The following is a 15660-nucleotide window of genomic DNA, read 5'->3' as shown; positions in this document are numbered from 1 at the left end:
TGCGTGGGTGATAATGTCGCTAGAAGCCACGATTGTGGGCAAAACATTTGCTACGAATTTTCACTTGGAAGAAAGAGAATGATTAGATGACCTCGTTCAACAATTAAATCTGGGTGCAAAGCAGGGGTGGGTTCTACTTACATTTACTACTGGTTTGCAACAGGTTTACTACTGGTTTACTACTGGTTTGCAATTCTGCACATGCGCGGGCTCTTCTGCGCATGGGCAGAAGCGTTCTGATGATGTCGGGGTCGGTGGGCAGAGCTTCCCCCGGTTTTACTATCGGTTCTACAGAACCGGTGCGAACCGGGGGCAACCCACTACTGGTGCAAAGGAATTAATACAACTCTGAGGTTTGCAAGAAGAATATACTTATTTCCTTGTGCAGATGGCATAGTGAAATTAATGGCAACCTCAGTTTGCTGAGAATGCCATCTTTTACTTTAAATTATACATATTTTCATAAATTTCTACAGGTGCAGAACTTGATTCTCGTGTTTTTTTCAAAACAAAATTATTTCCTTTTTTATTTAAAGGGGCAGAATCTTTGGTATAAGGCCAGAGGCAAAAAAATTAGAGTCTAGGATATGTCCCGTGTAGTTTATTTATGCATGCGCTTGTATGATCCTAAGCACACAAAGTTTATTTATTTATTGGTATCCCACTTTTATTATTTTTACAAATCACTTAAGATGGCAAACATATCCAACACACTTCCCTCTTCCTGTTTTCCTCACAACAACAATCCTGTTGAGTTGAACTGAGAAAGAGTAGCTGGTCTAAAGTCACCCAGCTGGCTTTCATGCTTAAGATGGCACTAGAACTCCCAGTATCCTGGTGATTGGCCCAAAGTCACACAGCTGGTTGTAATGGCTAAAAGGAGACTAGAATTCACAATCTCCTGGTGGATTGGCCTAAAGTCAGACAGCTGGTTGTAATGGCTAAAAGGGGACTAGAACTCACAATCTCCTGGTGGATTGGCCTAAAGTCACACAGCTGGTTGTAATGGCTAAAAAGGGACTAGAATTCACAATCTCCTGGTGGATTGGCCTAAAGTCACACAGCTAGTTGTAGTGGCTAAAAGGGGACTAGAATTCACAATCTCCTGGTGGATTGGCTTAAAGTCACCTGCCAGCTTTTGTGACTAAGGCAAACTAGAACTCACCATCGCCTACTTTCTAGCCGCCTTAACTTCTAGATCAAACTGATTTGGTTTTTAAACAAATTTTAAACAATTTAAACAATTCTGTTCCCAGGAAAGTTTCTGTACAGTATGCATTATCTTGACTTATGTAAAGAAAATATGAAGTTATTAGCTTTGCCACGAGTTGATTAGAACTATTTTGTTGTGGAGAAAAATCTGTATTTTTGTACCAATGTAATAAAGGAAGGCCTTGAACATGCTGTCTATCTCTTCTGATTAGAATGGTATTATCAGTGATTCCGGTACCGTGAATGAAGGCTTTGAATCTGACGACGATCCGGAAGATCCTGTAGATCCAGATATTCCAACCAAAGAAATGGAGATTCAGGTGGACTGGAACTCAGAACTTCCCGTCAGAGTGAATGTCCCTCAAGTGCCACTCCACAGCCTAATTTTCGACTTTGGAGCTGTCTCGTTCATGGATGTAGTAGCCGTCAGAGTAATGAAAACAGTAAGAATATTTTCTCATTTTTTTCTCATCGATCTGTTGTTAAAAATAGATCATTTAAAGCTACAGTCATTCTTCTATGGTTTCTACAAGTTTCCAGATGTATAGGGCAATCAGGTAAAGGTAAAGGTTCCCCTCGCACATATGTGCTAGTCGTTCCCGACTCTGGGGGGCGGTGCTCATCTCCGTTTCAAAGCCAAAGAGCCAGCGCTGTCCGAAGACGTCTCCGTGGTCATGTGGCCGGGATGACTCAATGCCAAAGGCGCACGGAACGTTGTTCCCTTCCCACCAAAGGTGGTCCCTGTTTTTCTACTTGCATTTTTTACATGCTTTAGAACTGCTAAGTTGGCAGAAGCTGGGACAAGTCACGGGAGCGCACCCCGTTATACAGCACTCGGGATTCGAACCGCTGAACTGCCGACTTTTTCAATTGACAAGCTCAGTGTCTTAGCCACTGAGCCACTGCATCCCTCATATAGAACAATAGAACAGAGTAACAGTTGGAAGGGACCTTGGAGGTCTTCTAGTCCAACCTCCTGTTATAATTAGATAGTGATCATGCTGGAGGAATTATGGTTAAATTCCCCAGGCAGTGGTGGGTTTCAAAAAAAATTACTACCAGTTCTGTGGGTGTGACTTGGTAGGCGTGGCATGGCTTGGCAGGCGTGGCAGGGGAAGGATACTGTAAAATCTCCATTCCCTCCCCACTCCAGGAGAAGGTTACTGCAAAATCCCCATTTCCTCCCAATCAGCTGGGACTCGGGAGGCAGAGAATAGATGGGGGCGGGGCCAGTTAGTGGTGGTATTTACCGGTTCTCCGAACTACTCAAAATTTCCGCTACCGGTTCTCCAGAACTGGTCAGAACCTGCTGAAACCCACCTCTGTTACCAGGATAATCCGAATTGATGTTGTTACCTTTAGTCTGTTTTGACTCCCAAATGCTTTTATTTGTTAGGAATCCTGTTTTGTTCCCAATTGTCTGTTGTGACCTAGAATATGGTGTTAAGATTTTAATGATGTGTTTGTTTACCACACTTCCCAGTTTAGAGATTCTAAAGAAACTTTGGCCCCCAATTACATTCAAAATTGTCATTTATCCATGTGAGGTCCTTGGTGTTTTCTGAACTTGGCAGTTTTCTTGCAAGAAAACTTAGTTTCACTACCAAACTAAGTAACATCGTCAGTGCTATCAATGTTTATTGAGCACTGATAATATTACCTAGTTTGGTAATGAAACATCTGCAAGAAAACCGCCAAGCTCAGAGAGCACCAAGGATCCCACAGTTCAACTCCGAGCTACACATTTGCTCTTCTGTCATTCTCATTTATCCATGCGTACAAGTTTATCTTTACTTCTGTATCAATTCCGATCGCACCTTTAAATTTGTACTTTTATCACTGCCACCTTTAAATGGCACCCTGTGCTAGATTTACAAATTTAAATCAGACCTGAATCAGAAAATTTAATCCTGAAAATACCCTCTAGTGTTCCCTATGTGTCCTTAAAGCTGTATTTAAGATGGCACCCCCTTTTTTTTTCAGATTGTCAAAGAATTCAAGAGGATTGATGTGTCAGTATACATTGCATCACATCTAGGTAAATAAAAATCTGCACATTATTACAGCTTTTATTTGTTACAGGGAACAGAGTACAGAAAACGGCGTGGAAGAAAAGTTTTGTTTGGAAAAAATAGTTTTGAAAGTAATGTAGTAATGACCTCCCACGACAATTCTTAATTACATTCTCAGCCCTTCAAATTTTTAAATCCAGCGAGGTAACAACATTGCAGAATTCACGATAAACCTCTCTCTTCAAATCATGTAAACCTACTATATCAGTGATGGCTAACCTTTTTGCCGTCACGTGCCAAAAGTGTGGCGAGCGTGGGGGGGGTCACACACACACATGCCCACACCCATAATTCAATGCAGCCCGCCCCACCCTGCGCTCCCCCCGCTTTTGGCGCGCAACGGCAAAAAGGTTACCGGTGGGCCCGGTAGGCTTGTTTTTGCCCTCCCCAGGCTCCAGGGGCTTTCTTGGGGCCTGGGGAGGGCAAAAACGGCCTCCCCCACCCTCCCAGAGGCCAGAAATGGCCATTCCCCAACCTCCGGTGGGCCCGGAAGGCCCGAAAATCAGCTGGCCGGCACACGCATGGATGCTGGAGTTGAGCTAGGGCAATGTTTGCGTGCCCACAGATATGGCTCTCCGTGCCACCTGTGGCACGCATGCCATAGGTTCACCATCACTGTCCTATATAAAGGTAGTCTTTGACTTACGACCACAATTTGGCCCAAAATTTCTTTTGCTAAGGGAGAACATCTGTTGTGAGTTTTGTCCCATTTTACGACCTTGCTAGCTACCGTTGTTAAGCGAATCGTTGCATTTGTCAAGTTAATAACATGGTTGTTAAGCGAATCTGGCTTCCCCATTGACTTTGATTGTCAGAAGGTCGCAAAAAGAGGATCACGTAACCCTAGGACACTGCAACTGTCATATGTACATGCCAGTTGCCGAGCATCTTAATTTTGATCACATGACCGTTTTGATGCTGCAGTGGTAGTAACTGTGAAAAATGGTCGTAAGTCATTTTTTTTCAGTGCCGTTGTAACTTTGAGCGGTTACTAAATGAAATGTTGTAAGTCAAGGACTACCTGTATTCTATACATTAATTTAGCCCCCATTTTCCTAGGTGAACACCAATGCACTGTAATCTGTATTTGTGTTGTGACCCAGGCCCAAGTAGGTATTATCAGACGCAATCAGTTCGAAAACAAACAGACTTTATTAGAACAGCTGAGAATTAACTCATTCTCAGCGTAGTCCAAACTAATTCAAAACAAACTCTTCATAACACAATTCTTCAGCCTTATCACCAACCTTGGTCTACTTTGGCAACCTTCTTGGCAAAAGTTCAGGAGCAGAAGATACCGACAAGAAATAAATGCAGAAAGACAAGAAACAAATCTATCAACGTTGTTTTCCGACAAAGAGCCCAAGAGCTGTTGCTGGTCTTTTAAAACTTATGGGAGGGGCCAATCATCTCTTGGCCTTACTCCCGAGTCGTCCTCTCTGCTTTAGCTGCTCCTGCCTTCTGGCAGCTCTTCTCATGCGTGTACTAGGAACAGGCTCCTCCTGTTCCTCTGCCTCTCTGCTGTCAGCCTCTGAAGGCTCCGGAGTCCGCACATCACTCCCAGATGGCCCTGGCCCCATCTCTGTCTCCGACGCAGAGCCCTCGTCCGGGCCTTCCCCAGCCTCCAGGACTGGCCCCTGTTCTTCCTCAGCCTCCTCGCTGTCCGACTCTCCTGCCAGCTCCACAGGCTGCTGGCAGACCACAACAATTTGTTCATATACATTATAAATTTATACAGTATATTTTTTTATAGTATTTTGAAATAAGCTTATTATGGCATAGATGGAGATAAACTTTCTGAAGAGTTTTTTGAAGTTGCTTGGTGGATGGATGGATGGATGGATGGATGGACGGACAGACAGACACAAATAGATATATGGTAGAGATAGATGGATAGATGACAGAGATAAATACACGGATAGATGATAGAAAGGTAGATAGATTATTGATAGATAGATAGATAGATTGAACAGAGAAACAGATGGACAGATAGATGGATGGATGGACAGGTGGATGATAGATAGATAGATAGATAGATAGATAGATAGATAGATAGATAGATAGATAGAGTTTTAACAGGTCTGAATGTTTAAACTGATTGTTGTCTGTATGGTGTTGGTAATATTTTATTATTTATTTTCCCCACAGACCACATTATTAAAACATTGGAACATTGTGCCTTTTTTGATGATGACATTCAGAAAGAATTATTTTTCCTGACTGTTCACGATGCCGTATTACACATACAGAGTCAAGTCATGTATCGAGAGGCCCAAGACCCTATAGCTGAAAAGGTACATATTTCATATTTATTTATGGACCAGTCGGTACAGCTTTTTATTTACTTACACATAAACATATTTTCACATAAAGTCCTGGTTATTTTCATTCTAGTTTGCAATTTTTGATAGAAAAGGAAATACTCGGTTATCTGCCTTTGTGGTGGAAACCATGTAGATATATAAATATAATTCAAATAATTTTTGAAAAATAGCACTGTGCAGATTCAAGGACCATGACTGTTACACAGGTTTTAATTTATTTTCTTTCTGTTATAATGAAAATTATAATTGTCAGGGAATTATACTTAATTGTTTAACAGAACAGTATTATCCACTCAATCAATTAATTTGCTATTTGTCATATTAATAATTCTATGTTCTTGTGGCCCAGATATCCTTAATGCAGGAGTCCAAAGAACCAATAGAATTCCCAGAAATAAACCAGAATGAACAGCTGGATGTTCAAGAAGAGGTATGATTTAATTTCGAATCTGCATTGTTATGATTTTTAGCATAAAACAGTACAGGTAGTTCTCAGCTTACGACCATAGTATAGCCTGCCTATTACAGTCGTAAGTTGAGACAGTCCCGATTGTTGTTTGCAGCGGTTGTTAGGCGAACCCTGAGTTGCAAAGCAAACTAATTGTTCGCTATAGGCTGATTTTGTGGCAAACAGGAACTAAACGCCATTTTTGGGGAAACTTGTAAAGTATGGTCATGTGATTATGGGATGCTGCAAATAGCCGTAAATGTGAATTGGTTGCTGAGCGCCCAAAATGTGGTCATGTGACTGCAGGAGTGGGGTCCCAGTCATCGGAAGAACAAAACCTCACTTCCTTATACCACTGATGATGTTACCTAGTTGGGTAATGAAATGTCTGCAGGAAAACAACCAAGCTCAGAGAGCACCAAGGACAATTTTAACTTGATTTGATTTGATTTGATTTATTAGATTTCTATACCGCCCTTCTCCCGAAGGACTCAGGGCGGTGTACAGCCTTAAGATTCTGTCATGGTAACTGGGTTCCCTTAGCACAGGAGTCAGCAACCTGTGGCTCCAGAGCCATATGCGGCTCTTTGGCCCTCTGCTGTGGCCCCCTGTCAGGTGATCCCACCACTGGCTGGCCCTGCCCCTCGCCCTCCCCTCCCAGTCACTCCTCCCCTGGCCTGAGAAGGTAAGGGCGACGGCGAGGAGTGGGAGAAGCAGCCAGGGCAGAGACAGAGAGATACAGAGAGAGGGGGAGAGAGAGAGAGACATAAAGAGAGAGAGGGGGGAGAGGGGGGAGAGAAGGAGGGAGGGAGGGGAAGGAAAGATATGTCAAAAGAATTTTGTGGTTCCCGGTGTTTTTTAACAACTAGTTCTCTGCCCTAATGACCAGCTGGGTAGGCGTGGTTAGGGGAGGGTGTCATGTGACCGGTTGAAGTGAGTGACATCGAGTTGGCCACGCCCACCCAGGTTTTGTGGCTCCCGGTGTTTTCTTTTCTGTGGGAAACAGGTCCAAATGGCTCTTTGAGTATTTAAGGTTGCAGACCCCTGCCTTAGCACCACATTTGCAGCATCTTCAATAAACCATTTTTTAGAGTTCTTTGGGAAAAGTAAACCCAATTAACTTTACACACATGATACGGCTACAGTGGTAATAGATAGATAGAATAGAATAGAAATTCTTTGTTGGCCAAGTGTGATTGGACACACAAGGAATTTGTCTTAAGGCTATATGCTCTCAGTGTACATAAGGTGAATAAAATACATTCATCAAGAATAAAAACTTAGTGATAGTCAAGGTTACGAAGAGAAGAGAATAGAATAGAATAGAATAGAAGAGAAGAGAAGAGAAGAGAAGAGAAGAGAAGAGAAGAGAAGAGAAGAGAATATTGGCCAAGTGTGATTGGGCACACAAGGAATTTGTCTTTAGTGCATATGCTCTCAGTGTACATAAAAGAAAAGATACGTTCCATCAAGAATCATAAGGTACAACACTTAATGAAAGTCATAGGGTACAAATAAGCAATCAGGAAAAAATATCAATATAAATCGTAAGGATACAAGTAACAAAATTAGTCATACAGTCATAAGTGGAAGGAGATGGGTGGTGGGAACGATGAGAAGATTAATAGTAGTGCAGACTTACTAAATAGTTTGACCGTGTTGAGGGAATTAATTGTTTAGCGTTCAGGAAAAAACTGTCCTTGTGTCTAGTTGTTCTGGTGTGCAGTGCTCTATAGCAGATATTTAATAAGCTATCAAATCGTACTAGGAAACAAATAAAAACAATATAAATTGAAAGATACAAGCAACGTGGTTATAGTAATAAGTGGGAAGAGATAGATACTAGTAAGGAAGAGAAGAATAATAGTAATACAATCTTAGTAATCAACATCTATTTACTCTTCACAGTTTTCACTTCAAATTTAGAATTTCAATCCTATTTCCCTTTCTTTTCTTTTTTTTAAAAACTAGGCTATGCGCAGACTTGCTTCGTAAAGGACAGCTTCAGGCTTGTGAAGAGCGTACACCAATACCTTCAAGCAATTTATCACGGGACACTCTCTGTTGCACTAGAAGAAAATATTTATGTTATTCGAGAGACTTCACTCTTTCCCTGCATCCTATAATTTATTTAAATTATTGGTCAGCTTGTTTTGCACCAGGGGTGCTCACGCGTAATGCTATTTATGCGTTATTGTGATTTTGATGTACGTTGCAGGAAGGAAATGGGGTTCTTAGGGGGCACCAGGTGCTGAGCTCAGAGGTGCCAAAGTTGCTACCTATTCAAGCTGGAACTATGTTTGTGGCAGATAAATAATGCAATAAAACTGGCCCCAGAAGTTAACATAAAACATATTGAGCGCATTTAATCAACTTCCACAGAAATCAGAGAGTTAGTTTTAAGTTTTTGGGGGGATTTTTTTCCTGAAAGGTTTAAATCAAAGGAGACCAACGTCAGTTTAAAAACTATTCTCTGAGAAGAATCCAAAGGAGAACATATTTTACATTGAGGCAATGCAAAAAGTTATTTTTTCCCATGTCGTCGTGTATCTTCTTCACCCTTTACCTTCTCGAAGGTTTCTCAACTTTGGCATCTTTTAAGATTTCTCAACTTCAGCCCCAGAATTCCTCATGCTGGCGAAGGAATTCTGGGAGTTGAAGTATCTACCACACATCTTAAAGTTTGCCGAAGTTTAGAAATACTGGCTTAACTGTATTAAGGAGCAGAACGGTGCAATATTAGGGACTCAATTTTTTAAAATTATAAATTGGGTTTCATTGTTATGCCCAGTTTCATTTTTGACACTTTTTGCAGCAATGTACTGTATATCTATCTATCTATCTATGATTTCACTTTTGAAACATAATCTTTTAGTTGTTAATTGATGCATATTCACAAACATCTCAAATACATGGCTATACTGTTCTGAAAATTGCAGATTATTTGTTCTGAAATAAAGCATCATTTCATTCCTTATAATAAAATAGTGTTTTCCGCAGCCTTGGCCACTTGAAGATATGTGGACTTCAACTCCCAGAATTCCCCAAGGTGAGGAATTCTGGGAGTTGAAGTCCATACATCTGGGTGAGGAATTCTGGGGGCTGAAGTTCATATATCTTCAAGTCACAAATATATCTTCTTGGGAAGCACTGCAATAAAACAATATACAGTATCTTTTAGGCCCGGTGAGTCAAGGTCTAAAGTCGTGTTTCTAACTGCACAGGATCATGTTATATTAGTTCTCAATGCCAGTTAAAAACTAAACAACTGGAGAGGAGTATCCACATGGGAATGAAAAATTTGTGACCTCTTGATCAAAGCTTTGATATGCAAATTGTGGATATGCCACTCACAAGGAGGCGGGGCTTTATATGGTTGTGATCATGTTTGATATTTTTTTAATCCCTTCCTTTCAGGTGCCTCTGGAATTGGATATTGATTTGGGAGTATTAATTTAATGTGTATATATACTCAGGAGAAATATTTGAGAATAAACAGATTTTTCTGGGGTTGGGAATCTTTCTGTACTTATCCCTTTCATAAAAGATTTATAAATAAATATTTGCAAAATTGTTTGTATGTTTGAAAAAGTCACTTTTTCCGCTTATAAGCTTCCTGTAGTGTAGAAGGTTTTTTTTTTTTTAACAGAAGTACATTTTTTAAAATAATTCAGAGATCCTATTGGTTAGTAAGGGAGATGGGACTGCCATTGTGTGATTGAACTCTGCCTGAGGGCCACGAAATATAAGAAAAAAGTGAGGTCCTTGTTGCTCTTTGAGTTTGATTGTTTGCTTTCCAATGTTTCAACTACTAGAACACTGATGATGTTATATAGTTGGGTAATCAAATGACGGCAAGAAAACCAAGCTCAGAAAATACCAAGGACCCCACAGTTCAACCCTGAGTTACAGATATACTCTTTGATTTGATATAAGGAAGCAGGCCAGTGGTGAAATCCAATTTGTTTTTACTACTGGTTCTGTGGGCATGGCTTGGTGGGTGTGGCTTGGTGGGCGTGGCAGGGGGAAGGATACTGCAAAATCCCCATTCCCTCCCCACTCCTGGGGGAAGGATATTGCAAAATCTCCATTCCCTCCCCACTCCTGGGGAAAGAATATTGCGAAATCTCCATTCCCACCCCACTCTGGGGCCAGCCAGAGGTGGCATTTGCCGGTTCTCCGAACTACTCAAAATTTCCGCTACCGGTTCTCCAGAACCTGTCAGAACCTGCTGGATTTCACCCCTGAATTAGATTAATAATTTAAACGAAAACTTACTTAATTTCAGATTGCTTGAGCAAAAGAGCAGAAAGATCAGGCATTCTTGGCTTTGTCTTTCAGGAATGCATTCAATTTTTGTTTGTCACAGTTGTTTAGTTTTTAGTCAACGGTACTATTGCATAATAGATACTGGGAGGTTTAAAATGTTGACATTTGAAATCAAAATGGTCATACATTCGCAAATGAGATTTTATATATTCGTAGAATATTTCCGGGGAACACGTGCACTTGTTATTCTCAACATTTTTATCAATGTTTGCTCTCACTGTATAAGGAAATGTATTCTGTATAATCGAGCAAAAGTACATTTTTTTTAACTTTCTGCAATAAGTTATGACCAACGATTTAAAGGGGTCCCAAATCACTTTAATTTCTTTCCACATGAAAATCAATCTCTTAAGTCAAAACAAATCAGAGGTGGGTTTCGGCAGGTTCTGACCAGTTCTGGAGAACGGGTAGCGGAAATTTTGAGTAGTTCAGAAAACCGGTAGTAAAAATTCTGACTGGGCTCACCCCCATCTATTCTCTGCCTCCCAAGTCCCAGCTGATTGGGATGAAATGGGGATTTTGCAGTAACCTTCCCCTTGAGTGGGGTGGGAATGGAGATTTTACAGTATCCTTCCCAGGCCACGCCCACCAAGCCACATCCACAGAACTGGTAGTAAAAAAATTTGAAACCCACCACTGAAACAAGTGCATTGTTCTTGATCTGGTGAAAGTTATTTTGCTAGATTCTTGATAAATATTGACTTCTTTTTGAAAATAAAAGGATAAATGTTTGCCTTTTTACATACATACATATACACACATAAGCACTCACATACACATGTACATAATGTATGAATTCCCTGGGTTTTGTAAATACAACTATTGAAATATTTTATCGATGTATTTTATGGACTCTTTAGCATTAAGAAATTGTGATTTTATTTTACTTCTATTTTAAAAGATCCTCTGAAACCATACCGGAATAATTGGTCACACTTTATTTACATACATCAATCTGTATGGTATAATAAGAGAGAAAAATAGGTATATTGCACATGTTAAAAGTTTTATTGCATTATAATGCCTATAGAAAGATAATAAAGATAATTTATTGGCATTTGCCAATTCTCTGAACTACTAAAAATTTCCGCTACCAGTTCCCCAGAATCTGTCAGAACCTGCTGGGTTTCACCCCTGCTTCAGAAGTTGGTTTGCCATTGCTATCATCCTAAGGCTGAGAGAGGGTGACTGGCTCAAGAGCTTTCAGTCTAATGTCTAAAGCAGGACTAGAACTCACAGTCTCCCAGTTAAGCTGCCTTAATCACTACATCAAACTAACCCTCAGTGTTTTGAGTAGCTATTTTATAAAATAGACTTCTTTAGGTGTCCAAAAAATATTGTAAGGTCCCAATATACACTTGAGTCACCAGAATGCCAAAGAGAGAGACTCAAGACGAGGCTTGCAAAAAAAAACAGATTTTATTTATGGCCAAAAACAAAATACTGGGTGGAATTATATCCAGAACATACAGATACAATGCATGCGAGGAAATAGCCACACCTTGGGGAAGATATGGTGTCCTTTTATACCCTCAGAGACGTCAGCTTAGTACCCAATTCTGACCTCCTAATTTAGGTTTGTGTATTCCTTGTTGCCCTGCAAGGGGGAATAGAAACTTCCCAATTAGTTTTATCTTAAGCATTTCTTTGTTTACTCAATTGGCCACTTAGCCCCCTGGCTCTGGAAGACAGGAGTTTATCCAGATCAAACATAAATTAGGGCTGAGGTGTAAATTATCCCTTTGTTGATGGCTGTAGTTTCAACTGAGATAACGTACCATGCTTTTAGATAGCACAGAAAGAAGATTGATATGGGTTCAGGTCAAATGGCAGGGACATAGGTTTGACAAATACCAGATACATTACAGAGGCCTAATAACAGAATATGTTTGTTACAGGAGATACAAATACAAAGGCATATATGTATTACAGGAACCTAATGGTTACAGAATCTAGTATATCAATATATCATATTCTAGTATTATTTATTATATCCTTATTATTGTTTCCCTTCAGTATTAAATAAAATGCTACATATATACCATTTATAATAATCTGTTGCTGAAAAGAAAGCAACAGTTGAACTCTCTTTTATAAACTTGTTTCAGGTGCATATTGCAAAGGTTAAATTTCTTTTTAAAGTTCCAATGGGCATTGTAAAAATCCTACTAGCCGCAGACTAGGGGTGAAATCCAGCAGGTTCTGACAAGTTCTGGAGAACCGGTAGTGGAAATTTTGAGCAGTTCGGAGAACCAGCAGCGGAAATTTGGGGTAGTTCGGAGAACCGGCAAATACCACCTCTGGCTGGCCACAGAGTGGGGTGGGAATGGAGATTTTGCAATATCCTTCCCCCAGGAATGGGGAGGGAATGGGGATTTTGCAGTATCCTTCCCCTGCCACGCCCACCAAGCCACACCCACAGAACTGGTAGTAAAAAAAATTGGATTTCACCACTGCCGCAGACCATAGCTAGGAGGCATTTACTATAAAAACAAGCACATTACCAGAGCAAATATTAAAACTGCATGTTATCGCTGTCCACATTTGTGTACAATTTGACAATGTAAATGGATTTGTGGGAGATTGTAGTGCTTCTCAGAAAACTACTACCACAGCAATTTCCCGTTAAATATGTTTAATTCATAAACTTAATGCAGTTAAGTGTGGGAGAGCATGATAACATATGAAACACAATTTGTTTTTTCAGACATTCTCACATGTTTAGAAATGACTGTATTGTTATTTCTTATTGCCTAGGGTTGTATGTTTTGGCACCCATACTCAGCTTACATGGCTATAAAGTCAATTTAACCCACCTTGCTGGGTTTCTATTTTTGGGGGGGCGGGAATACAAGATATTAGGTTTATTTGAAATAAACAAACGAGGGCTAAAATATAATAATAATATTGTTCTTGTACTTGTTATTAACAGCTTTGAAAAATTAATAATTATTAAGGCTGGTAAGTTGCAGGCAGCCGTACAACTTTTGGCTTCATGCAAATTTGGTATAGATAGATAGATAGATGATAGATAGATAGATAGATAGATAGATAGATAGATAGATAGATAGATAGACAGACAGACAGATAGATCGAACAGAGAGATGGATGGACAGATGGATGGAGGGACAGGTGGATGATAGATAGATAGAGAGATAGAGATAGATAGATAGACAGACAGATGATAGATAGATAGATAGACAGACAGATGATAGATAGATAGATAGATAGATAGATAGATAGATAGATAGATAGATAGATCGAACAGAGAGACGGATGGACAGATGGATGAATGGACAGGTATATGATTGATAGATAGATAGACTGGCTGGTAAGTTGCAGGCAGCCGTACAACTTTTGGCTTCATGCAAATTTGGTATAGATAGATAGATAGATAGGTATAGAGATAAATTAGATAGATAGACAGACAGACAGATAGATAGAACAGAGAGATGGATGGACAGATGGATGGAGGGACAAGTGGATGATAGATAGATAGATAGATAGATAGATAGATAGATAGATAGATAGATAGATCGAACAGAGAGACGGATGGACAGATGGATGGATGGACAGGTGGATTATATATATATATATATATATATATATATATATATATATATATATATATATATATATATATTAGATAGATAGACAGACAGACAGACAGATAGATCGAACAGAGAGATGGATGGACAGATGGATGGAGGGACAAGTGGATGATAGATAGATAGATAGATAGATAGATAGATAGATAGATCGAACAGAGAGACGGATGGACAGATGGATGGATGGACAGGTGGATGATAGAGAGAGAGAGACAGAGAGAGAGATAAATTAGATAGATTGATAGACAGACAGACGGATAGATCGAACAGAGAGATGGAGGGACAGATGGATGGAGGGACAGGTGGATGATAGATAGATAGATAGATGATAGATAGATAGATAGATAGATAGATAGACAGACAGATAGATAGATAGATAAATGGAGATAGAAAAGAGAGAGAGATGGATAGAGATGGATGGATGGATGGATGGATCTTTCAAAATTCTTTGCAATGGTCATGCTGGCTGGAGAATTCTGGGAGTTGTTCTAATTGCTCTAATAATTGTTTTTTTATTGGATGATTTCTGCTGCCTAGTGTGTAACTATGGTGTTGCGTTAAGTGTACTTTTCGCTCCATTTTAAATTTACTTAGTTTCTCTCCTCTTCCCTCACCAACGCCACAAGGCTGAGACGCTCGCCCGTTACCAAGGCAACTAGAACGCCGCCCGAATACGGGTCGCGGGGCACCGGCGGTGGGGAAGGAACTACACTTCCCAGGATGCAATTCGACACGAAACGGCGCCATTTTAAAAAAGGAGCCTAGATATAAGAAATGTTTGACTGTCCATAAGATCGTTATCTGTACAGGTGGCTTCCAGATTTGGACAGTAAAACCCAAATAACCACTAGAGGGCAGCAAAGAGCTGCCAACCCCTTGAATCTTTCTGGCATCCAGACTTTTGCCTAGCAACACTTTTAACACTTTTTATAACTTTGACAGGGAAGTAGAAAAGCATCCAGGAAAAAAAGCAAAAAGCAAACTATTCTTCCTCCAAGTCCTTCTCCTGGAATTGAGGGAGATTTTATTGCAGTAATAAAGTCTCAGTGGAAGACTTATTCTCTCATAGAGCCAGAAAATTTAGACTGAAGCACAAATGAGATGACTGAAGTTTATGGACTGAAGTATTTTGTTACCTAATCCTAATATTTGCTTAAATGGCTTTATGAGAATGGAATGGAATGGAATGGAATGGAATGGAATAGAATAGAATAGAATAGAATAGAATAGAATAGAATAGAATAGAATAGAATAGAATAGAGAAAATGAATGGAATGGAATGGAATGGAATGGAATGGAATGGAATAGAATAGAGAAAATGAATGGAATGGAATAGAATAGAATAGAATAGAATAGAATAGAATAGAATAGAATAGAATAGAATAGAAAATATGGAATGGAATGGAATGGAATGGAATAGAATAGAATAGAATAGAATAGAATAGAATAGAATAGAATAGAATAGAATAGAATAGAATAGAATAGAATAGAATAGAATAGAAAATATGGAATGGAATGGAATGGAATAGAATAGAATAGAATAGAATAGAATAGAATAGAATAGAATAGAATAGGAAGGGACCTTGGAGGTCTTCTAGTCCAACCCCCAGAAATCCAGCAGGTTCTGACAGGTTCTGGTGTACAGGTAGCGGAAAATTTGAGCAGTT

At 39.7% G+C, this 15660-nt stretch overlaps 1 protein-coding gene across 1 annotated transcript in view; it reads left to right on the top strand.

Annotated features, from left to right (window-relative positions):
* The window catches only part of SLC26A4 (solute carrier family 26 member 4), a 39456-nt gene extending 30380 nt beyond the window's left edge, over positions 1–9076 (top strand). Inside the window, exons 16-20 of the mRNA XM_060692694.2 lie at positions 1425–1655; positions 3196–3250; positions 5433–5578; positions 5958–6038; positions 8028–9076. Coding sequence (XP_060548677.2) covers positions 1425–1655; positions 3196–3250; positions 5433–5578; positions 5958–6038; positions 8028–8051 — 537 coding nt within the window. The 3' untranslated portion in view covers positions 8052–9076. The remainder of the gene's footprint in view (positions 1–1424; positions 1656–3195; positions 3251–5432; positions 5579–5957; positions 6039–8027) is intronic.
* Positions 9077–15660: the final 6584 nt, after the last annotated feature.

The sequence above is a fragment of the Pantherophis guttatus genome, chromosome 7 (assembly GCF_059756535.1).
Source record: "Pantherophis guttatus breed Tessera chromosome 7, ASM5975653v1, whole genome shotgun sequence".
NCBI classification, from domain to species: domain Eukaryota; kingdom Metazoa; phylum Chordata; class Lepidosauria; order Squamata; family Colubridae; genus Pantherophis; species Pantherophis guttatus.
This window is presented reverse-complemented; position numbering and strand designations above follow the sequence as displayed.